The sequence below is a fragment of the Magnolia sinica genome, chromosome 11, assembly GCF_029962835.1.
Source record: "Magnolia sinica isolate HGM2019 chromosome 11, MsV1, whole genome shotgun sequence".
NCBI classification, from domain to species: Eukaryota; Viridiplantae; Streptophyta; class Magnoliopsida; order Magnoliales; family Magnoliaceae; genus Magnolia; species Magnolia sinica.
This window is the reverse complement of record NC_080583.1, coordinates 1110506-1135039: the sequence shown is the minus strand read 5'-3', so window position 1 is coordinate 1135039 and position 24534 is coordinate 1110506. Positions and strand designations below refer to the sequence as shown.

The 24534-nt window shown below is 40.5% G+C and overlaps 2 protein-coding genes across 6 annotated transcripts; both read right to left on the bottom strand.

Moving 5' to 3' along the window:
- Positions 1 to 907: 907 nt before the first annotated feature.
- LOC131218521 (pseudouridine kinase) lies at positions 908 to 13704 on the bottom strand. The gene is given in 11 exon segments (XM_058213094.1): positions 908 to 1120; positions 4725 to 4852; positions 5326 to 5560; positions 5563 to 5892; positions 7263 to 7345; positions 8413 to 8527; positions 8682 to 8779; positions 10143 to 10190; positions 10289 to 10391; positions 11565 to 11690; positions 13554 to 13704. Coding segments are annotated over 10 exon segments (1293 nt in total). The 5' UTR covers positions 13659 to 13704; the 3' UTR covers positions 908 to 1120; positions 4725 to 4802.
- A 1445-nt stretch (positions 13705 to 15149) lies between these two features.
- On the bottom strand, positions 15150 to 23233 carry LOC131218519 (uncharacterized). 5 transcript variants are annotated; one of them, XM_058213089.1, is made up of 12 exons: positions 22622 to 23233; positions 21809 to 21863; positions 21208 to 21307; positions 20955 to 21078; positions 20709 to 20825; positions 20308 to 20361; positions 20080 to 20222; positions 19213 to 19783; positions 18332 to 18449; positions 18182 to 18231; positions 17620 to 17760; positions 15150 to 15770 (listed from the first exon to the last, which is right to left on the bottom strand). In XM_058213089.1, the coding sequence occupies exons 1-12, from the start codon at positions 23162 to 23164 to the stop codon at positions 15483 to 15485; spliced, it is 2304 nt and encodes a 767-aa protein (XP_058069072.1). In that variant the 5' UTR covers positions 23165 to 23233; the 3' UTR covers positions 15150 to 15482. The 5 variants fall into 5 exon arrangements, with proteins under 5 accessions (XP_058069072.1, XP_058069075.1, XP_058069076.1 ...); XM_058213092.1 differs by lacking the exon at positions 22622 to 23233 and adding an exon at positions 21947 to 22246; XM_058213093.1 differs by lacking the exon at positions 22622 to 23233 and adding an exon at positions 21989 to 22246.
- Positions 23234 to 24534: the final 1301 nt, after the last annotated feature.

The window sequence follows — 24534 nt, the reverse complement described above, 5'->3', positions numbered from 1 at the left end:
ATTCCTATGCATGGCTATGGACCATTAATATGTTGGGCAGCCATAGTAGACCAAACCTCGAAAGTATACCAAATAGTAGGGTTTCAACTCAGTTGGGTTGGGTTGAGGATTAGGTTGGGCTGGACCTGACCTGACCCGACCTGACCTCAAAAGGACCTAAACCCAATACGACCCAACCTGAATTCCAACCAAGGTGCCAAATCCAAACCCAACCCAAAATTGCTCAGGCTCAGCCCTGAGCCCCTGACCCAACCCAAACTCACCAAACCTAATTTCAAATCCGTTTGGCGTTTTCCAATCCCAAATCGGCTGGAGTACCTCACAACCCGACCTAACCCCACCTGAACGTGATTGGTTCTCTTGATTTAGGTTTATCCGAACCTAATAGAAGAGGTTTGCTAGAATACATCCACACATATTCTAATAGATATCTTGGGGCTTTAACGGCTAGGATTGGATCCTTTTCAATGACCTGACCCATCTATGTGATAGTGCTCCCCTTGGATGTGGAAAAACCCGGAGAAATTCTCAGATTGAATATCTTAATCCTTTTACTATAAAATAAGTTATATTGGCCGTCCATATTCAAAGCTAAAGAGCCAAATCATAGAATGGTTGAATAATCCAACTTAGGACATTTACTTATACTTACCCACCGCATAAAATGAGACCCATTGAATAAACGGCCTGGATGATCGGCAAATGACCCAGAAACAAAGTTCAAAGTCCAGGTGTATCTTATTCCAATTCACTGGTGTGTATCTAACCAACAACTATTCCGTGGTTAGAAAGGGAGTGATAATGAAAACAAACACAAAAAGTGGTCTACATTCAACTAAAAGAAAAGGTCAGAAATCAACGGCTACAAACATCTAATAGGAAAGATTCTCAGGGAGCCGTCCATCCATGGTGGGACCAACAGATCAATGGTCCCATTCACATATTCCCTCGGTGAGAAAACGAATGAGACGTTTGCAACATATCCTTACGATTTGTCTTTTTCTACAACCATAGAAAGTGGGAAACCGAATCTTCAACGGTTTTCTTTAGCCTTTATGCTTTTGCTATTCCTTTTTGCATCCTTGTTCGACGAATGTCCACACATGTAGTAACATTGCACCTGTATATGATATCCGAGCCGTGTATTAGGTGGGGCCCACCAAGTGGGTTATCTAGCCAAAATGAGACAGGTCAAAAATATCACGTAAGCGTTGCGTGAGTGAAACAGAACGTTAGAGTCTGTCCATTGTTTTCGTTCATACGTGGACTACATGATGGCTGACGGACCAGAATCACAAACGTCCACCACCTATTTTACACCAAGTTCTCTGGGGGTCATCATGTCGTATTTGTAAAATCCACTCCGTCCATCAGGTGAGATGCATTATTCTCACCATACATACAAAATATCACCCGATGGAAAATTCTGGTGGGCCACATCAATGATAAAAATGCAAAATTGCTAAAATCTCGAAGTTCACGTGGTGTGGCCCGCATGAGTTCTTGATCAGGTTGATTTTTGGATCAAGCTGCTATTTATGTTTTCCCTTCATCCAGGTCTCTGTGACATTATCAACGGATTCAATGGCAAATAAACATTCCAATGGACCCTATGAAGTTCTTAACGGTGGATATTCAATTACCACTATTTTCCTGTGACGTGGCTCACATGAAATTTGTATTTGTCTCATTTTTGGGACCATGCCATAAAATGATATGGAGAAACGGATGGTCAGCATGGATATGCAACAAATACATCAAGGTGGGGCCAGGGTTAGGGCATCACCTGGGAAGCTGTTACCCCTGCCTTACCTCATCTACGCCCGTGTGTGGGAGAGGTGATGTGCGGCTAGCAAGCCTATGTTGACAGTGTGTGTATATATATATATATATACATACATACATGAATGCTCACCTGCGCACTACTTCTTGCGAGAACTCCAGAGAATTTTTTTAGAACTCAACACGCGTGATGTGGGCCCAAAATCTGAACCGTCCATGTGTTGCAGCACCCCATGAAACTCCCGGGGCCCAACTTTCACTTTGATCCAAAACTTTGGTGCGCCATAGAAAAATAAAACAATTTACTCCCTTGGTTTGTCTCTCTCTCTTTTGCCATGGCCCACCAAAGTTTTGGATAAGGGTAAAAGTCAGGTCCCGGGGTTTCATGGGGTGCTGCATCACATGAACGGTTCAGATTTTGGGCCCACGTAATGTGTGATGAGTTCTGAAAAAGTTCTCACGAGTTCCGGCCAAAACTGGTGGGCAGGTGAGCATGCCTCTCTCCATACATGTATATAAAATTATATAATATTTAATTAGTCCAAGAACCTTTTTTAGTGACAAAGGTCATCTGAATTCAAGAAATCATGTATTCTAACTTTGAACAAATGATTACACGTGAGCAAGGTGGGGGGCTGAGATATCAGTGGGACACGTGGCCCATTTACGATATCCGAATCGCTACTGTGGGACCCACCATTGACCAGCCAGTGGACAAGAATCACACAGCTCGGGTAACACTCAATGGACAAATCCTCCGTTTGAGCTGTTTCGATAATATGGCTGGTGTGATTTTATTTTATATTTTTTTTTTCACAAAGGTGGTGACCGAGCTCTGTGGGGCCCACCATGATGTATGTATTTTATCCATGCTGTACATCCATTTTGCCATCTCATTTCAGAGCATGATCCCAAAATTGAAGCATATCCAAAACTCAAGTGGACCACAACACAGGAAACAGTGGTGATTGAACGCCTACCATTAAAGCTTATGGGGAGCCACAAAGAAGTTTTGGATCAAGCTGATCTTTGTATTTTTTAATTCCCTTCATCCAGGTTTTTGTGACCTTACAAACAGGTTGGATGGCAAATAAACATCACAGTACGTGTTTCAACGGTGGAGATCATTATCCCCACTGTTTCATGTGGTGTGGTCCACTTAAGCTTTGGATATTCTTCAATTTTGAGCTCATATGCCCTAAATGAGCTGCAAAATGAATGAACGGCTTCGATAAAACACATACATCACAGCAGGCCAGAGAATCCGGTCACCAGGGATATAGGCGGTGCTGGGGTCACCACCCACAAAATGAATGGTCTTCAATGCTTCACACCATTGTCCACGTACCCCATGGAGCGGGTGATACATGAGTGTCCTGTGAACTTAAGCTTATTAACACGTGGGGAATATTTTAAAGTGCATGAAATCCACACCGTCGGTCCCGAACCATATTAAATCAACGGGGTCACAGAGCACCTACCGTACAAAAAGAACGGGCGGTCAAAGACATTTGTGAGTGGTTGCATCCAACATACGTAAGGGTGGCAATGGACCGGATAGCCTGCCCGACCCGACGAGTTTGACCATGGTGCGATCTATTTTCAGGGCGGCTTGGGCTCGAGTAATTTTAGCCTGACCAGGGCTAGCCCTGCTTGATCCAACGGTTAGGCAACCCATCTTTCTTGAATGTAGAATATTGGTTTCATTCCTCTAAAATGTGTATTTCTTTCTCCATGTGTGGCCGACTTGATTACACAGAAAGGTTAGCAACATTCAAGTGGGAAATAGAGATTTTATCAAAATTTGTGCCGAGTCTAGCTGGATTGAACACAGGCCTAACCTAACCTGACCCAAACCTGGCTCATTGCCAACCCTTTATTTCTTTCACATGCACTCACACATAGAGCTGGGCATCGAATTGAGTCGGACCAAGTTAGGGCTGACCCGACTTAATCCTATTATGAAATAGACCTGACCCAAACTCAACCTGACTTGGTGTTGAGTCAGGCATGCCTGACCCAATCCGAGTCTAGATGAGGCTTGGACTAATCCGGACCGAGTTTGACCCGATCACAAGTGTGTGTGTGTGTGTGTGTGTTGAGTTTCGGATCGAATCGAGTCAGTACCAAGTTGGATTAGTGACCCGAACTTGACTCGGTTTGAGTTTGGATCGACTCACCCACTCGGTTCGGATTGAGCCGGACGAATCGACTTTGTCAAGTCGAGTCATCCCGTGCCCATCTCTACTCACACACTACATACGCCCGCACGATTACACTACAATGGGTGCTCGAACCTATGACCTCATGTTGAAACTCTTGTGAGTCTACCATTGAGCCAACTCATTGCCAACCCTAAGCGTACATGTAGTTTAAAAGTGCTCTTAGATTAGGGTAATGATTCAATGATCAAAACCATTTATACAACAGTGCTTATTATGGATGAAGGGGATATCCCCATAAGTTTCTTAGATTTGACTATTTCAAACATTTGATCAATTTCCCTACAGGGCCATCTCTAGACCAGCCTAGCCGAGACTGGCCTTAATAGGGCGAACTCCATCCTGTCCCATTGCCACCAATACTCTCAAGGCAAAATGTTGCAATGGGAAGATGATAAAGTTATATTAGTTTATTTCAATTTTTTTTTTAAAAAAAAAAATTAATGTAAAAAAAAAAAAAAAAAAAACACAAAATAAGGAGGCTTGATTGGCCACATGTGCACATGCTACAAGCTATGCACACGTACTAACTCCGACGGGTGCTAATTAACACCACAACTGGTATCAAACAGGCTGAAACTCCTTTGTCCAATCTAGACCATTCAACTGGTGGTGGGAGCGATCATACCTCACTTCACATGGGTAAGACAGGAACACGGGCCAACAGAGCAAGAATTATCATTTAAAGATATTAAAGGATCATCGATGTCGGAAGATTACCTGATTTTAAAATTAGAAAGATCTGCACAGTTAAAGGCAAGATTAGAGTTGAGCCCATCAACCCACAAATTGCACCAGCTACTCATCAAACAGAACTCTCGCAGCTGAAAATACCCGTTGGGCATCATCTGCACAACATTTGAGTTGAGTTGTTCAGTACACAGTAGCTTAGAATTCTAAATATTAAATTCCTAGAATTGAAATGGAAGAGAGATTTCCTGTTCCAAAAGCTCGCTGTAAATGGCTCGATAAGGCCAAATGATGATGATTTATGCAAGAGATGTAGCACTGAAAGAAGAGTATCTTCTTCAGAAGCTTAGACAGGCTTCACAGTTCTAATGATCACATGACTTCCACACATCTCTGCAAAGCCTACATGTGGCCTTGCATGGCCAACCTGGCACATCTGTTGGACATACAAGTACTGCATTAGGTGGGTCGCACATGCACACATTCACATGACATCCTATGAGCATCTTCTGCCCGTTTCTTGGCCAGAGTAATATGCCTGTTGGGCCCTACCTGATGCACGACACAGATAGATATGCAGCTGGAGATGTCCATACAAGCTTAGAAAAACTACATACACATGCACAAATACCTGCAATTGTTTTTAGGCAATACTCGGGAGGGATGTTGTCTTCGGTCTCGACTGCCGCTTTGGAAGCTGCTACACCAACTGCCAGACTCTGCATGATGTCCAAACCTGCGCAAATAGAAGAAAGGGTCCCACCAACCAAGCAATCACCAGCTCCCGTAAGGCTCACAACAGATGCGGGAAGCGCAGGAAAATGCAGAACAAAAATGGATTGGATCTTCCACACTCCACGGCTTGAATGAATTGATCCGAAGGACAACTTGAGGACACTAGTTCATGTAGCCTGTCACCAAAGCTACTGGGATTGGTGTTCTCTGCAGCTTTTCTCATGAAGTCGGGCCCCTCTCTAGAACATAATAACACGCCATATGATCCAAGAGTTAGAATGAGTAATTTAATGCCCTTCTCTAGCAACACCCAAATTGCGGGTTTTAGCATTTGGAATATAGATTCTATGGACAATCTATTTCCGTTCTTATCTAGCCTTTGGATCGGATGGAATTCATGGCTACAAGATAAAGTGTTCGCCATGGCAATAAGCTCATCTTCATTAGGGGAAGCATATGTTACCTGCAGAGGAGCTCTTCTGGATTAGCAAAAAGTTGGAGAAATTCTAGACTCTAGTGTGCTGCAAAAGATAAGAGGGACTATGATTCTTGAACCAAGGATATGCAAAGTATCGTCATGTTTTCAGTTTGTACATGTGGGGCTGTCGGTTTAGTGATCAAGAAACGATGGGCTACACCGGTGTCCAAATCTCAGAATGAACCAAAAGCCCAAAGGAAGAGATTTGGTAGCTTGGATGGAGCCTTTGCCAGGAATAAAGAGTCTTGGCTCCATCAGCCAAGATGGCACAGTTATTAGGATGAGACTGTCTAATGACCAATAGAAATTCATCTAACTAGTCATGTATTCTGAGGATACAAGTCATGAGACACATGTAAGACAGATGTGGCGGTACCTGATTGGGACAGTGTAGCTTTGGATGAAGAAGCATTATTGTTTGTTTGGATGGCAAAAGGACTTGATAATTCTTAATGGAATATGGAAACACAGTCATCCGAGGTAGTTGTATGTTGGATAACCTGAGCATCTATGAATGATAATCTACATGTTTTTCATAAGATGCATTGGTTTGAGAAGTATTGGATCATGCTGGTTTCCAATAATATCCCAACATTCTAATGGTATGATTCATCAACAAGTACAAAAACATTTTGACCCATTTCGTTCTCATCCATGACATCCATTAGTATCTCTGCCTCTGCCAGTTCCACGGCCACGATCGCCGCTTGAATCACAGCCATGAACATGACTTCCACCAGTCATCATGAATGAGAGAATTATAGATCATAGAATTTCAGTTAATCGAGTGGGATGCATCCATTTCAAAACACACACAAATGGTCCCAACAATCATTTTTCAAAGATAAAAGACAAAAGGATTGGATCCGTAGCTACTAGAACTAGGCTGTTAGTAGTTGAGTGGGCGGTTAATGTAGAAAAATTAAAGGGTTGTAATCTGTTCTTCATAGGAGTGTAGCTGGTTGCACTGCTTCCTCAGCAGTGCAGCCCTCCTCCTGTTTTCCTTTTTAAGAGACAAACTTCACTATGACAAGAAAGACAACTAAACTTTGGATTTTTATTTTTATTTTTATTTCTGAAGGATGACAAATTATTGAAAAGGCGGCAAAGCCGCAAAAGATACAAAGAACAAATGCACCACCGTCTGGTCATAAAGCCCTTACATGTCCAAACTTCCCAAGATCACAAACTGAATTGCTTAACAGGACCCACCAACTGTCTGGACATAAAGCCAGAACCCACTTGTACAAACTCAAAAATCAGAAGATCCTGGGGTCCACGAGCATATAACTCCTCAGAATAATAATAAGCAGAGGTGTGACACAAAAATAACTTGCAAGAATTTTAGAACTCACATACTGCGCAATAGATGCAATTCTTTTCGACTTTGAAACTGATACAGGCTCAAACCACACTGGGATATGAGACTCTGCTGCTACTGAAAGTAGGGGAAAAAAGGAGATATAAATGTAACTACTACACCCATTAAAATACAGAAAATCTGAATTTTACTAAGGCTGAAAACTGAACTGCAAGCATTTGGTTTAGTAAAAAGAAACAGCCAGAACTAATGATGCTTCCTAGTATTTGTAATGAGAAAATAGCCTCAAATTGAAGCTTTGTTTCGTTCAATTCCAAGAGGTATGTATTGCAATTCAGAGCCAAAACCATAATGTGATTGCCAAGGAAGGAAACCACAGTTTCTGCCCCACCTAATCAGAGCAATAACTGCTATTCAATTCAATAGTGCATCCAAATGCACCCCAAGATAGACTATCTTTAAGTTGTTAGCTATGGAGTAAATTATGTAACAGCCAGGTTGTTTTTACTCCCCAGAAACACTAAGCAAAAAGGCTGTGATCTGACTTTGTGAAATTCAAACTGAGGAGCAAAATACTGGCACATCATGCTTGGCTATGTTTCTATGCGGAAGAGAAAGATGAAGAAAAATTTGGAAGCTTATATAAGAAAATCAATCGGAAGGATTTATCCAACTTGCAGCATCATTCTTTACAGTGTAGCAGAAAAAAGAAAAAAGAAAAGAAGGAAAAAGTGCTTCACTCAAAACGGGCATGTCGAACAGTGGTCATGGGTCCTTCCATGGATGGACCATTGTCTGCAAATCACACAGATTTGATTATCCTACCAGTCCAATTGTGGGCCTTCCTTGCCCAATGCTGACTTGGAAAATATCATTCCTACTGTCATTGTCAGTGGTTAAGAATCAAGATCATCAGAACGGTAGGATTTTTTATATTGAAGCAGGAACGATGCAGACTAAGATTCCCATGTCATGTCTCCAATTGTATGCAGTGAACCAAACGACAAAATTCATATGCAGGGCTCAGATTAGGTTTCCCCGACAAAAAAGATAAAATAAAAAAATAAAAAGAAGAGGTATGATAAGCAACGGAAAACTAGCAACAAAAAGGATAGCCATAAGCTATATTACGTTAATACTGTAAGAAGGTTAAAGTGAATTCCTTAAGGCTTAAAATAGCATACTTTGGCAAGCTACTTCAAGTGAACGTGGATGCACGTTTGCATCAACCATCAACACAGGAGCAGAAAGGATGTTGCACCTAAATTGGCATATCCATTCTGGTGTCAGAAAGGTCTCCTGTTCCAAGGAATAAATGCTTTCAGAGGTTGTGTAACAGATCAAACTCGCGAAAAGGGAAATATTTCATGCTTCAATGATACAAAGCTAGTTGCTATCAGTTTTGTTGCTGTAAATCATAATGCAACAATGTAAACATTCAGAAGCATCTTACAACTGCTTCTACGCTTGCAACGCCAGCTGCTAGTTCCCCGTGGGAGTCAAAAATGATTGATACAACAGGAGTCACAGCATCTTGACACTTTCGGATGCCTATTTCAAAATCATTGTTAGTACGAAAATGATAAAGTGGGTTCGACGGTGGTCAAACCCATAGCTTAACAAGGCAGTGCCTATGCGCAACCTCAAGGTTCCACATTAGATTCCTTCTTACCTACCAAAAAAGAGAATAATAATAACAACAACAAAGAGAGAATAGTGGGGAAATGAAGTAATATGCAGTGCTTGATCGATCTTTTATAGGGCCCAAAAAAAGTGTATATTATTTCTGGCCCACCTGTGATTCATAATCATTCATGTGTAGGCCCCATGGTGCATAGCAGAAACCCAACTTCGCTCCCATCAGCTGATCCCGACAGTCTGATTTGGCCTCCATTAAATGTGGATAATAGGTTGTAGTTGTCCACTTTCACCACATGGCGAAGATCATCTATAGCAAAGATATTTGAGCATAGCTAGGGCTGTCAATGGGCTAGGCTGGCCCGTGGGCTTTTGGATTGGGCAGGTATTTGGGTCTGGTTTGCCCCCCCCCCTCTTTTTTTTTGGCCCATGGGACGGACTTGGGCTTCGATATGAAAGCCCGAATTTGTACTGAGCTTGGGCCACTCCTAGCTCAGCCCGATCTGGCTCAGACTCATATATCTCTAATATATATTATATGCATACATTACACATTATGCATATTATCATCATCATCTACACTACACATTATGCATATTATCATCATCATCTAAGCCTTATACCAACTACGGGGTCGGCTACATGAATCCTTTTGCCATTCAATTAAAATGAATGGTGAGATAGCGGCATAAAGCCCACTGGATGAACTCACCAGGAGTCTCTCGAAATGAGATTGTCCTTTTAGGTCGTGACCGAAATAACTTGAGATTCCCATTTGAACTTCAAAGTCTCCATTTTATTTTTACACATTTGGCATGTGCAAGTGGTCATGTGCCGGGCTAGGCCGGGTAGGTTATAGGCACATAAATTGTCATATCACTGGCATGTGCGACATTTCAGAAATTTTCCAGACATGGGTCAAGCTTGGACTAGACTATAGGATTTTGGGCTGGGATTGGGCAGCATGAAGTGCAGCCCAACTCAGCCTGTTGACAGCCCTTGGCATAGCCCATTCCACAATGCGCCCACTAAATCAATGGTTTAGGTTGCCAAAAGGCGGGTCCCTCTTGTGTCATTGGAGGTTGAACAAACAACCACTCTCTCTCTCAATTAAGCATCACATAATACCTCAAATCAAATTATATCTAACAAGGAAATCCACAATGTTCAAAAACCTGCTGATTGACTTGGAGCTTGTCTAAGAGTTACCAAGTTCAAACAATAATTTTACATAAATAAAAGGGCAAGTTGATAAAGTAATGAAAATTTTAGTTACCTTCTATAGGAAGTCTAGAAGATTTCCAGTGCTCCAACAGTAAATCACCTTCAAAAATAACAAATTTCTCAACATAAAAAACATACCAGACTTCATGTATATATTTATGCGACTGATAAGGATACTTAAAACGAAAACAAATCAACCTGCCATGTCGAGTCCAACCACACTAATCATATAGGGTCTCGTCCCAAGCTTTGACATGCACTCAGCAACATTCCTTGCTACTCCTCCTCTTACATACTGAACCTGAAAACAAACCACTCGTAGAAACAGGAGGGAGGGAGAGGGAGGGAGGGAGAGAGAGATGTATGCAATCAAAACACTGAGGTGGCATTGATACATAAGTGAACTGAATAGAGGAAGTGGTGAAAATTAAAGATTTTTTGCAGTTTTCAAAATGCCGAAGCAGCCTACTTATTGCAGTAATATTTCTCCTGCGCTCAACTTGAAATTAACAAAATGGGAATTTGGAGCCCAGTCCCTCAATGTGAACAGCAAGGAAACTACAAATTTGCTTTTCCACTTTCTAAGGTGAATAATTGCAATCCAATTGGAAAGTGTCTCAATCCAATTGGGGCATTTGGCTTGAACAAAACAGAAGAGTTTCAAAGGTGCCTAATCCCCAATGGATCATCCATTCAAGAAAATTAAATTCAATTTTCTGTCTCGGGGTGTATCTGCTAAGGAATTCTCTGGTGTTTCAGATCAGACCTCACTGGGAGTTGTTGGGAATTATCGAAGAATGCAGAAGAAAGCTCAAAGATAAAGCTGAGTTGAAGCCACCTCCTGCAAATTGGTGGAAATTGAACATCATGGTTGCTCAATTGGTAATCCCAGATCATCCACTATCAATGTGTGGTTAGGGATGAAAATGGTGTGATTGGGACAGCCTTCTCCAGCCGAGTGATTCAAATAGAACCGATTTGGAGGGAATTCTCATTGTCATAAAACTTATAGGATTCTAATGGTCATTTGTTGGTGGAAGGAGATTCAAGAAGCATCATATCTTTGGCTTCTTCCTCTTGTAAAGCCCCTTGGAAAAGAAGCTTCATAGTTAACGAAATTATCTCTAGGGCCGCTACAAGGCAAACTGCTTTTGTGGTAATTGATAAAACTGCAAATGAGATGGTAAGCTCCTTAGACAAAAGGCTTTCTAGGTCCACTTATGATCGGCAATTGATATCCATTGTATTAGTGGATAGCCAGCGCTTTTTCTTGTTATGTTTTCTTTTATTTGTATGAAATTTCAGTATTCTATAGATAAAAAAGAAATCCAAATAATTGTTGTTGATAAATATTGCTTGTATCTTTTACCCAAAAACAAAAAAAAAACAAAAAACAAAAAAAAAAGTTGCCAGAAGTATGCACCTGTGCATGTCTGTGGATGATAGACAACGAGAGAAAAAATAGCAAGAATACCTTGCCAGGAGTAGTGGTCCTAGGATTTGCTTTGATAGAAGGCCTGGCATGAATGTCTAAAACCATTCCTCCAACAATAACAGGAACCAAATCAACAGATCTCAGTTGTACTGCACCCAAATGATTCTGAAGATGGAAAAACTTAATTATTAAAAAGGGAAGGAAAAAAACGTAGACAAGAACCATATAGACAATCCAGAAAAGAAAGTAATTCCTTCTATTTAGAAAAACTGGGAATCAACCACGGAAGTGACAAGAAAAAAACTCAAATAAGTCTGCTTTTCTTTGAGTTAATTCAATATGGTGGCAAAGTATGACAACCCATGTACATGGCCGATGTAGGCATGGCGCACACGTACTTCAATCAAATTCGAATCTCAGGGCACATTTCGGATTGGTCAGAACCAAGGTATTCAAAATCGGTTACGTAACGGCCGTTATGTAATGGAAACGGTCATAACCGTTACGCGCTAAAGGGTTGATAACGGTCATGTAACAGTTTTTTCAAAAAATAAAAAAGGGCCGTAACGGCCCGTATCATAACAGTAACGGTTGTGGCCGTTATGGCCACCATTACCATTTCGGAACACATTGGTCAGAACCCAAAAATAACACTCGATGGATGATCCTAATGTTCCATTAGGGCCCATTAAATGGGCAGTAAAGATGAGCCTCACTAGTGGTTTTGGTCTGCCAGGAGCAATATTATTTAAAAGGTATTATACCTGTAGTTTGCACTAGTGGGGTCCATGGTTCAATAATCCAAAACAGTGATACGAGTCATGACAGGTCTCACCATGGATGACCCATGCACCATGGGGTTGTTTGGTTGCCGGCTTTCTTCTTCTCCTTCTTCTTCTTCTTCTTTTTCTTGACATATCAAGTCCTTGGGTTTTACAAAAACAATGTTCACTCAAACTTTTGATCAGCTCTTACAATCACCTAGGGTTCCAAGAGCACCATTGGAACATGGATGCCATTTTAGAGGCCTTGTTAGGAAAGCAAGTGGAAATCTCATATTCCTTTCACAACATTCACCTAGATTCTTATGCAAGAAAATTCTAACTATGGAAATGTGTAACGATTGCTCTGTGGAATCCCATGTTTCCTTTTGTTATTAAAACAGCACTAAAGGTCATATCAATAGAAAAGCTTTTCTCATTCCCTGCTTTTCATATGCTTTTCATTCACAATCACAGCCTCCCAGGAAACATAAAAACCAGGGAATGAATTCCATAGGCAATATCCAATCAAAGATAAGAAGTAATGATACGAGTATACACCAAATTACCGTGGTAGTCCATGATCCAAACAGGCGAGGGTTTTTTCCTGTTTAAATGTGAAGTGTTTTGCCATATTTTCTCTTGTAACTGTCTTGGGATTCTTCCAATGTGGGGGATTTACGGTGCAAGGGGCCATAAATGGTGGGGCCCATAATATCAAATGTTCACACACAGAGTAAATGGCTGATGGGAGCCATTATTATACAATCTCCTGTGTACCAATAAGAACGAAATCTAATACTAGCTAATAATACTAGTAGGCCATATATGTGGGGCCCGTTGTTCGACAATCCAGACCATTGAGTTTATGACTCCCATCATGGATGGACTATATGCCCAGAGAATCTCTTCAATTTGCCAGACATTGACGGCTACAATCTTCCAATTTAGGAGATTTTAGGGTCGTGGTATCCATGATGGGCCAACAAACGAACTTCATGTGTAATAGGGAAGTTCCCTGTTAGTCTCACAACAACTACAGCAGCAGCAGCAGCAGCAGCAAAACCAAAACCACCACTAACAACAAGAACAACAACAACCACCACCACCACCACAACAACAACAACGGTTTCAGTTGCTCTGCAGCATAAACAAGTTGAGAAAAGAAAGAAGTAAAAATTGGACAGGTACCCAGAACAAATTAAATAAAAATAATCAAATCCAAACCGTCAGATCAATCAAAGCAAAGACAGCCATCAATTAGTACCAGATGAAGGAGGTGATTATCAACGGTTTCAGGTGATAAGAGCAAGTGACGAGAAAGAGAATCCAATCGCCTCTGCACATTACTCTCCATACTCAATGTTCCCATGCTCTCTCTCCCTCTCTCTCTCTCTCTCTCTGAGCCGGGGTTACGGGAATACCCTCTAACCTCAAGCTCTGTGGGGCCCACCGTGATGTTTTTTTATTACGTCCACTCCGTCCATCTGCTTCAACAGCTCATCTTAGCATATGAGCTCAAACCTGAGAAAGGTACAAGACTCAAGTGCGCCACACCACAAGAAACAGTGGGGATGGAAACATCCACCGTTGAAACCATTACGGGCCCATCCTGAAGCTTACGTGCCATACAACGCCGTTCGTAAGGTGTTCCCCACCTGAATTAGGGGTGGATATGATACAAACATCACGGTGGGCCCACAGAGCTTGGGGTTATGAATGAGATTCATGTAACGCTGTTTAAAGACGAGTCGCGCGACTCGTGTCCACCCGCATCGGCCAAACAACCTGCTTGCCGGCTGTAAGCATGCAACCCAAGCTCTGTGGGCCCAATGTGATGTTTGTCTCACTATCCCCTCCGTCCATCCGTTTGGCCAGCTAATTTTAGGGCAGAAGGTCGAATATTAGTAAGATCCAAAACTCAAGTGGGCCACATTACAAGAAACAGTAGGCATGGAAGTACCTGCCATTGAAATCCTCCTGAGCCCACACTGATATTTATAGGTCATCCCATTCTTTCGTGGCCCCCAAGAAGGTTTCTATACTTACAATTCCCGTTCCTTCTTGGGCTGAGGCTTATTAGAATTTTGGTCCAACTGAGACAGGCCTCAGCCCTAGATTTTGAACCGGTCAGGCCGTGTTTGCCAGGCCGGCCTCTTTAAAATATTGACTTTGCCTGGCTCAGGCCTGGCCTATTGCCCGTCCTAATTTGGGATCTCCATCATGTTTGGCCCCATGTTATAAAATGATGGGGCCACCAAAGTTTTCCATCCAGATCGATGGGACCATCAAGGACAGAAAACAACGGTCACAAAATTAGCTTGCATTGGATCAAACTTCCATCATTGGTTGTGTAGATTCCACGGTGCTGTCTATAATTCATCCAATCTATTCATCGGGCTTGCTTCATCAGGGATGAAATCATTCGCCAAAAAGCACACTATTCCAGAACTCAGGTGGGCCATGACACATGAACTAAGAGGTTTAGAAATAACTCCCCATGGAGTGGCCCATCTGAGTGTTGAATTAGCCTAATTTCTCATATTAAGAGCAGACAATGGGTGATGTACCTGATGGACGGGGTGGATCTCATGCACATCATTTCCCTCACAGAAGCATTAGGATAGTCACGCAAAAGTTTTACAAGCTAAAAGGGCTATTTTGTTAGCAGATATGGTTTCGTTAAGGGTGTGTTTGGCTGTGCCAAATTTCATGAGATTTCAAGAAATAGAATCAAATTAGACTGATAAATCATAAAATATAATGATGTTTGGTGCAACCTAACACACCCTAAATGATTTTTTACTTATATTTTTATGGTTGTAACTTGTATATCTTCATACATACGCAAGAATAGAACTAATGAACAAAATGCCCCTCAACAACTTTCACTTATCAACTGAGATTGTCACTGATTTCCAATCCAAACATGACAACACAGTCCAGAAAACTGGAACCATCAGATGAAATAATCTATGACTGATTTTGGATTTTCTTACGGAAGAAATGTAGACTTCTCTAACCATTTTCAGAGTGTAGATGTGGAGCTGCAATTCAACTCCACCAGGAGTTGTGCTCTCATTGACAGTCCCATGCGGTTGTGTTGGGTCGGCCATTGGCTTCAAACTACCGCCACCATTTTCTCTCATGAATCCTGAGATGTATAGCTACGACTCCATCTACATGCAGGAGTAACTCAGCTTTCCTGCATTAGATTCTTGCTTTCTACCTTGATAGCCTTCTTCGATGATTTAAATGCAGTGAATTGATAGAGGGCTTGAGATTGCCTGATCTCGAGGCTGCCACTTTGCTTTCCGCTCTGAATACAATGATCTGAGTGCATAGAAGACTGCCGCAGGATTTCAAAGAGGGAAGTGCCAGAACTAGCATTTGTCTTAATCGTTGCACTGTGGCCAGTGGATTTGGACTGGGAACTGCTGAATTTCGCGGAGGCATTCCTCATGGGCCGGTTTTCTTTCTGGTCCTACATAATCAAAACAATAGCAGAGAACCAGAGAGCATGAGAACTTGACTAGATTGCTGTGAGGATAAATACAGTACTTCAAAATCTACTGCCTGAGAAACAGCACTAGAATAGAGGAGTTAAATGATACTCAGGCTGTGTATGACACTTGATATGCAGGCATCCGGGAATTTTACACATGGTATACAACTCAAATAAATCTGACTAGATTCTGCAACCCACAGTCGCCAAATCACAATACCAATATCAGATTGGTTGAGCAATCCTAGCCTCTGATTCATGGACACTTGTTTAGAGAAATAGCACCATTGGATATTTTGGTTTGCAACCATTCAATTACTGTCCACCAATCCAATAATCAGATAATCAAATAAGCTTAATTTTTGGATCATGATACATCTATACTGGATACCATAATTTTGACCGTATGAATCGACTAATGAAATGCCACAAGGGCAATTTCAAAGTAATCTGTAAGTGCCTGCATATCATCCATCACATTGACAAAGTATCAAAGTTTTTCCAACAGGGTATGCCAAGAACAACCGTTAAGTGAAAAAGGAAACTAAAAGGGTATTTAAGATCCCAAGAAAGAGGAAAACAATATAGGGGAGTTATTCGATACTCCATCTATGCATGACACTTGATAAGCAGGCACTCAGAAATTGTACACATGGCATAAATTAGTTCAAATTAAGGCAACTAAATTGTGTAACTCACCACCGCTAAGTAAAAAGTCCCAAAATCAGTTTCATTGAACAATCCTAAACTCTGATCCACAAACACTCGTTGAAATAGGTACATCAGATATTTTTAATTTTTAACTGTCCAATAATTGTCCACCAATCAGGTAGTCAGATGATCAAATAAGGGTAATTTTTGGATCATGACACGTCGAACATGGGACACATAATTTGGACAGTTTAATTTGAATTATATGTATTCAAAGTATCAAAATCTAATTACTTATGACACCATATGTATCATCCATCTCACTCTGCCAGAGTATCAAAGTTTTTTCTCACAAATATATTAAATCGCTCAACAAAATTGAACCAGCAAATAGTCATTGCCAAATAACATTTAGGGCCCATTTGGACACCACCAAATAAGTTACTTTTCCTATTTATAGCAGCAGATAAATAACTTATTTGAGATAACTAAGTTTGGTCTATGATCAATTATTAGTAGCTTTTTTATTTAAAGTTATTTAATCACTTTGATTTAACAAGTAGAAATCAAGATAAGCGACTAAAGGTATAACTAGCTTATCTTAAGTAACTTAAGATCAAAACACCCCCTTAGTATGCACAGATCTTGGCTGATGGAATTCAGAAAAAAGGGCTTCTCTTGTTGTGGGAGGCTGCTTTTGTCAATTTTGTCGGGAAGGTCATCTCCCACATGTATATGTATTATGTAAGTTAATCATTCATCTGTGCAACTATATGAGTTCAGCCCTGATAACAGGACTGGCAAATCCCATTTCAAGGGACTCATGGCTCATGTGCCATACTAATATCTTCAACTAGAAAAGATGGCTAAAAAAATAGTTAGTATATGGGCTAGTTCACCTAGGCCTCAGCATTTTGAAGTACGTGCACTCAAGGATGTAGATATTCATTGATGGGGAAATTTCAGTTATGCAACCTTATCCAAGTCGGATGTATTAAAATAATTAATTCTTTTTGAGGTACAGAAATAGGCTCTTCATTGTGATTTTTTCCCAAGATGAGTTAATATTTTCAAAAATAAACCAAGAATGCTTAGTTATCATGATACAATACAAGTTAATTATATTAGACATTTCAGCTAAATGGGGGCAGTGCAATTTCCTGCCAGTAAATCATACCATATCTGAACGCTCAGATGTCGAGAAGCTATTCCTGCTATTGCTGTCATCACGACCAAAGATGAATGATCGAACCACAGATGATCCTTGCTTGTGAGACGATGGAAGAGAACTGCTTTGGGACCGCCCCAAAAAAGATGACTGCAGCATAAGCAATAAAAAATGACAATCAGGGATACAGCCTACACAAGCACACTGTTTTAAAAGTTCTTTTCCCTGCTATTTAACATTTTTTTTTTTTTTTTTTTTAAAAGGAAAGGAAACTAACATCGGTTGGGGTGGAAAACATGTGCGGTTTCATAGCCAAGGAAAAACTAAGGGAAATAGTAATCAGTGAAGAGTGAAATGAACTGGTATGAAAGAGACCACAAACATGAGGCAAATAATCCATCTTTGGTAAGTGCACGTGTGTGTGTAATAAAGCTCACTATAGTAGTTTATATAGTGCCTGACAAACACATGCTTAAATTTATATTTTCATTATTTAGTTTGAATTTTTTTTTTTAGGAGTATTTAGTTTGAAATTTGAATATGCAAATTCACGAGGTACAGATTCATTCACCTTCGAAGAGCTATTGCTGTTTCCTCCAGTGACCAGTGTATCAAAGAAAGCTGCAAACATTTGAAAAACAGACAATGAGAAACAATGACTGATGGTAAGGTACATTCAACATGATGGAAGAAAAGAAACAGCCAAAGGAAAAGCATGTACATGATGTTGTTTTTGCTCTCTTCTTGGTGTCAGGGACAATATTCAGCTTCTTTATGAGACCAAAAACTTCTCGGGAATTCTCATCCTCTACTGGAGATACAAATGAGGCCTGTTCTTCCTGATTAAAAATCAGGAGTCAATTATTCTAAAATATAAGTAAAGATAAAGTGAGAAAGTGAGAAAGAAGTCTATAAAACTTGTAAGAATCAAGGTTTAAAATATCATCCAAAACCAGTGCACATAGCCAGATATGTAACAGTGTTGCCCATTAACAATATAGCTGTATCTGCCCGCATCGGCCTAAAACAGCCCAAGATAGGAGCAATATAGGGTGATACGGCCATATATGTGGTAAATGATACGATATACTCCAATTGAAAACTCTGGTCAGAATACTGTAGAAGCTCTTTTTTTTAACACAATGTTCTTAATGGCCATAATCTCAAGAATAGTTATTAACTGACAATTGTAGACTTAAAACTACTCAACCAAGAAATATCAACTGATAAGAAGGAAAATAAGGACATAAAAGAATAATGCATCCTCTGGTTTGCCCTAAACCTATTTCCAAATATCCCAGCGTTATGGATTTTTACATGTTTAAATCACAAATACCCAATGAATACTTATTGAGTTTTCTTAAATACAGCTAGCAACATTTTGAGCAGGCAAAAAGTTATGAGAAAATTTGAATTCTTGAAGCACAATGAAAAAAGAGAGAGAAACTCCTCTTGTGAGAAGAATGCGGTTTTGCTTCACTTAATAGTTACAAAAGCTGATTGACATCTTGAAAGTTTGAGAAAGCAAGACAAGTTTTGCAAAAAAGAAACACATTAGTCAGTCAATAACACATGTAGCTATATCCCGAGAAAAATACTCACAGTTTGTTCAAGAAGGCGTTGACGAACTAGCCTTTGCTCTACTTCCTCATCATCTGAAGATACAAAGACATCATCTCCATCATTGTACATCTGAGCAATCATCTGCTTTGCTTTTTTTGAACTTTGTCGGGCAACATTTTCTGGAAGCTCAACATCCACTGACTCATCTGCAGAATCCTCACCCAACTCTTCCTCATCTTCTTCCTCACAAAGCAATGTTGGATCTCTCTGTTTCCAACCACAATTCAATCTCTGCAAGACATTGTCTGTTGCAGCTGCATCCTGCTGTTCAAGCCACTTTTGATGAAGTTCATCACGTCTCTCACTATCTATGGGCATCTCTTTGTATCCAGTCACAATCAAATCACCAAGTTCCTCATTATCCTCACCATCCTCATCCTCTTCATTTTCTCGGAATCGCATCAGATCATTGTCACCATCATCCTCTTCCTCAGCCTCGTCATCTACAAAAGCTTTAACAGGATCACCTTTTGAATGCAAACCAACATCAACCACCTTGTGCAGATGAGGGTCAACATTTTCCTTGTCGTCATATTCTTCATCAGATGAGCTGAAATGAATTCATCAAACAAAGGTTCCCAATTGTCATGATAGGATACTCAAGAAAAAAAAATTTTGAGTAGAATGAAAAATATCAGTTTCTTTTCCCTCCTATATATTGTTCAAAAACATTGGGCAGAAACCTGCAGCTTCAAAAGTTAAGAGGAAGAAGAAGAAGAAAGGCTACATATTCATAAAAATGAGGTATTGTTTGGACTAAGGCAGTTATTTCTTAGTCATGTTTTATTTTTAGTGAGCAAAATCCAGCAAGCAAAGAAAAGGGTGAGAAAGTAATCAATTACTTACTCATCACCTGGAGGAATAGAATCAAGTTTTAAGTTTGTAGCAAGGACAGATGGAGTAAAAGCATCTTCTTCTTGAGAACTTTCAGCAAGATCCTCGGTCTGCTTTTCTTCTGCTTCACTAAGTTGGGATTCACGAAGAAGTTCCTGCAGAACACATCCAAATAGCCAAACAATTAGTCCCCCTTTTCTGCAGTCTATAGGAATAGCAAATAAATTCCTATGTGCAGACCTGTGTGTCATTGGTTGTATTTTGAGATGCATCATGAGACTCCTTGGCTGAACCCTGAACATACACACATACAAGAATCAGTTCTTGATGTTTATGGCTAAAGTGAATTTTGATCAGTCATGGTTAACATGATGGCATCACAAAATTAGGAATGAATCGAAGTGTAATATGATGGTTAGCAATAAAAACTGGGACGTCTTGTGACAGGCTACAAGTCAGTATCTCATGCCAATACAGTATTTGATATCACAAGTCAAATAACAACATGTAAGCATGCACGCAAAAATATGCATTTATGAATTATGTAATGCCAATTAAGTTTTTGCTATAATATAATTCAGCGATAACACGTGCATTGAATAGCAATTAAGGTTCTACAAATTGTCAAAAAATCCACTCACTGTATTGGAGGGGGTACTTTCATTAGGAGACAAAAGAGAATCAGGAAAACCCAACCCTTCAACGTCAGCTGATTTTGCATCACAGCCCTCAGGACTCATAACATGCATGCCTCCATCCTAAATACATACAACCACATCCATCCAAATAAATGAGAGAATACAATGAAAACCAAACAATACAAGTTATAACAAATAACAACCATACAGATAATCTCTAACTGATAAACATGAACTTAGAAAACCCACCTTTTCTGCAGTCTCACTATCCTCTCTGCTGTCATTATTAACATGAGGTTCAAAATTCTCATTTAGGTCCCTCGAAGAAGTGTGAGTATCAACAAGACAATCAGAACCATCAGAAATTCCAGACCTGCAACAAAGCACAATTTCATGAGTTCGATACTGAAATGGAGAAAGAAAAGAAAGAAACAAAGCCAGTTCACAGCCTCAATATATCACTAGATGAGTAGAGAGATAATGATTAAGGGGAAATACTCACTTCTTCAACACCTCCAACTTCCGAAGCCGGATCTTCTCCAACACTGAAGATATGGGCTTCTGGACAATTGGTACAGGTTTAAAGGATGCATCTCTAGTTTCTGCCCGAAAAGAAACCACAGTGACAAATGCATTAAGTATAACAAGACAAACTATAATATTCAAGGAAAGAACAAATACAAATCTACTCATGCAGACCATCACCTTGATGGAATAAGTTCTAAGACTCAAGTAGGGCTGCAACTTGGGTTTGCGTCAACTCGAACATGACTGGTCAGGCAGGGTCAGGATGTCAGGGTTCTCGGGTTTGGTAATGAATGGAAAACTCCAACCCGATTTGAAATCAACTTGGGTTCCGGTTAGATCAGGTTGGGAATAATTACAAGTATTTGGGTCAGGTTGGGTCAGTTTTGGGTTGAGCATAGATGAATTTGGGTTTGCTTTTGGTTAGGAACCGCATTTTGAAATTCAGGTTGGGCTGGATTGCAAGGTTTGGTCCTCTCTAAGGTTGGACTGAGTTACACCCCCAGGTTCAAGTCACTAGGCTAGTATAATAAATTAGTTTCATTACATTTAAACATAAATGGCTATAAATTGCATACCTCGTAGCAATCTCTGTGATTCAACATGGATCAGGTTGAGATATGCTTCCCTTTCCTGTGAAGAAGAAAAAAGAAGACAATATCAGATACAGACATCCAAACATAAAATCAAATTGTAAAGCAAGGGAGGCTAACTACAGTGTATAAGGCTCTGTTTTCCTTCACACCAGTACTTCTTACAAGTGGGGCCCACATTCAGTGATCCAGACCATTCATCCAGTGGCCCCACTGTAGACAGAAGATGCCGCATATAACCTCCAACAATCCCATCCATCCGATTTTTAATCTACAAAGTGATGGTTAAAACATAGAGCCAATGGTATGTATGCAACAGAAAAAAGGTTAACCCGTGAAATTACTGAGGTTGTTCCATGGAGAAGACATCACGTCTGTTGCCCATCCACAACAATAAATGGTCCAGACCAATGGAAAGTGGGGCGCACACCTTACCTCCATCATCACCCAATAGCTTTACATGTGCCAGTTGACACAACAGATCCAGATCATCCATTGGGTCGTATCCCTAGATAATCCATGGCTGAAAATACACGAGTCTCACAATCCTAGCCATCATTTCTACCCGCCAGATGTTAACCATTAACGAGTTTACTTTTGCTTTTTACCATCCATTTGAAGGAAACCAATCAGATGGCTAGGGTCATCCAATCAGTGTACTTTCCAACCATGAATCCACGGATAGGAACCACTGGATGAACATTCCATATCCACCTCCGAGGCAGCCGCAATCAAGCCATTCAACAACAGTTGAGAGAGAGAAAGCTCCTGTATAATACCACATTTGTAAAAGAATACCTTTACAAGCTTTCTCTTGTTCCGTCCAGATACTTCGGGCGGCTTCCCTTCGTCACCAATGCTCTCATTCTTCTTCTTCTTTTTCCTCTCCTTCTCTTTCCCTTCTCTGGAACTACGCCGTTTCTTCGTGAATTTCTCGAAATTCAAACCATCCCTCGGTCCATCAAATTCAAAGCTCGAACCATCTCCTTTTTCATCAAACGCAGCCGCCGTACCTTGCAGTTCCTCTTCTGCTTCCAGATCCAATGATTCCCGAGCTTCTCCTCCAGCACCCACTTCCGATTCCTCATTGAAACCCTCCGATCCGGATACCGGATTAATCTGATCTATCAGTTTCTCTAGATCTGGAGATTTCTGGGGCTCCACAGCATCTGAACCATCGAGGGAATCTGATGTTGGGATCGAAGGAATGGGATCTTGTGTTTCAACGGGTGGCGGTTTTGACACCCCGGATGCTTTCTTCAAGCGTCTGAGCTTGGTCTGATGAATGGGAGAAGGCGGATCTTTACGGGCGGAGAAGATCAGATCGTCGTCGCTATCCATTTTCGAGCAGTTGGAATTAGGCCTAGGGTTAGGGTTTTGGAGATTTTCAGAGCATGAGAGTAGTTTGGGTAACGAGCATGAGAGGGAAATGGAGATTAGAACGAGAAACGAGCAGCGACTGTATCCAAAGTTCTGATACAGCCGTTTCTTCTTGCCAACTTGTCATGTACGCAGTATATCCAATCCGTTAAAAAGGTGGGCCACATAATGCTTTTCGAATAACATGAACGGAAACCGATCTTTTCTTTGGGTAGGCCCCACAAGTTCATTGATTCATGCCATTAGCTGACAATTTATGATTTTATGTCCCATTAAATTTATTGGAGTGGTCGGATTTTCATTAATATGGTAATCATGCTATGGTGTAGATTTTTGACGGATCGGATTTTTCACACGTGTGATACGTTGGCGGGTAAACAATGGATGTATAATAAATGATGGTACAGCCGCTGTTTCTGATCGTTCTCATTCAGAAATCTAAATGGGCGGTAATGGGATTTGGCGCGAAATGTTTGAATATTTGGTTGAAGATACGCTTCTATGTAGTTTTCCACAATTTAAAAAATGGTATTGACGCATCCTCGTCACAAGTGGAACTGATCTACGGCTATCCAGACCATCCAAATTATGGGTAACGAAGTTGAGGAGAAACGTGTCGAAAATCACACTGATCAAGCAATAGTAACTAGCAAATTGATATGTTACCAAATGGATGGTTAATATTGAATAGTGAAATTTGTAGGGAAAAATCAGACGGCTAATATTATTTATCATGGAAAATTTTCGATTATGCTCCTTCCACAGTGGGTCGGCGAATGGACATTCTGGATCACCGTACAACTATTCCACGTGTACGGTTGAAGAGTCTCCACCTATTAAATTTGTGCAAAACTAACATCTGAGTCCACCACTTCGGTACATGGAAGTTCTGTACAGTTCAGAATGCATGGTGATCCAGAATTTTCTCAGGGTGGCCCACCATATGCGAAAAGGCATGGGATGTGATAGATGGTTGGAGTTGAAGAATCATTGTGATTCTCAGCTTATAGCTCATCCAAAAGTGGGCCCACCATATAAAAGTTCCTGATCATCAAAATCATTCGTGACCGTGAGATGAAAGTGCAGAGAAGTCTTCACAAACATGACAGTGGGCTCCACCTGGTTCCATTTTGAGAATTTAAAAATAGTCAATGTCTTACAATTGCTATCAATATTATATATATATATATATATATATATATATATATACACAATATACAGTTATATACGTCGTATCCAAACATTGATAGGAGGAAGAATCTGTATAGTTGCCTCAATAATACTTCTTACCCAAACATTGGTTCTAGTACGTTGATTTAGATGCATTTTGA

Excerpts from the sequence above, each read along its gene's own strand:
- LOC131218519 (XM_058213089.1), bottom strand. The coding sequence starts at position 23,164 with ATGGATAGCGACGACGATCTGATCTTCTCCGCCCGTAAAGATCCGCCT. Across the intron at positions 21,308-21,808 it reads ATCACAGAGATTGCTACGAG|AAACTAGAGATGCATCCTTT; the intron begins GTATGCAATTTA and ends CTTTTCGGGCAG. Across the intron at positions 20,826-20,954 it reads ATAGTGAGACTGCAGAAAAG|GATGGAGGCATGCATGTTAT; the intron begins GTGGGTTTTCTA and ends GTATGTATTTAG.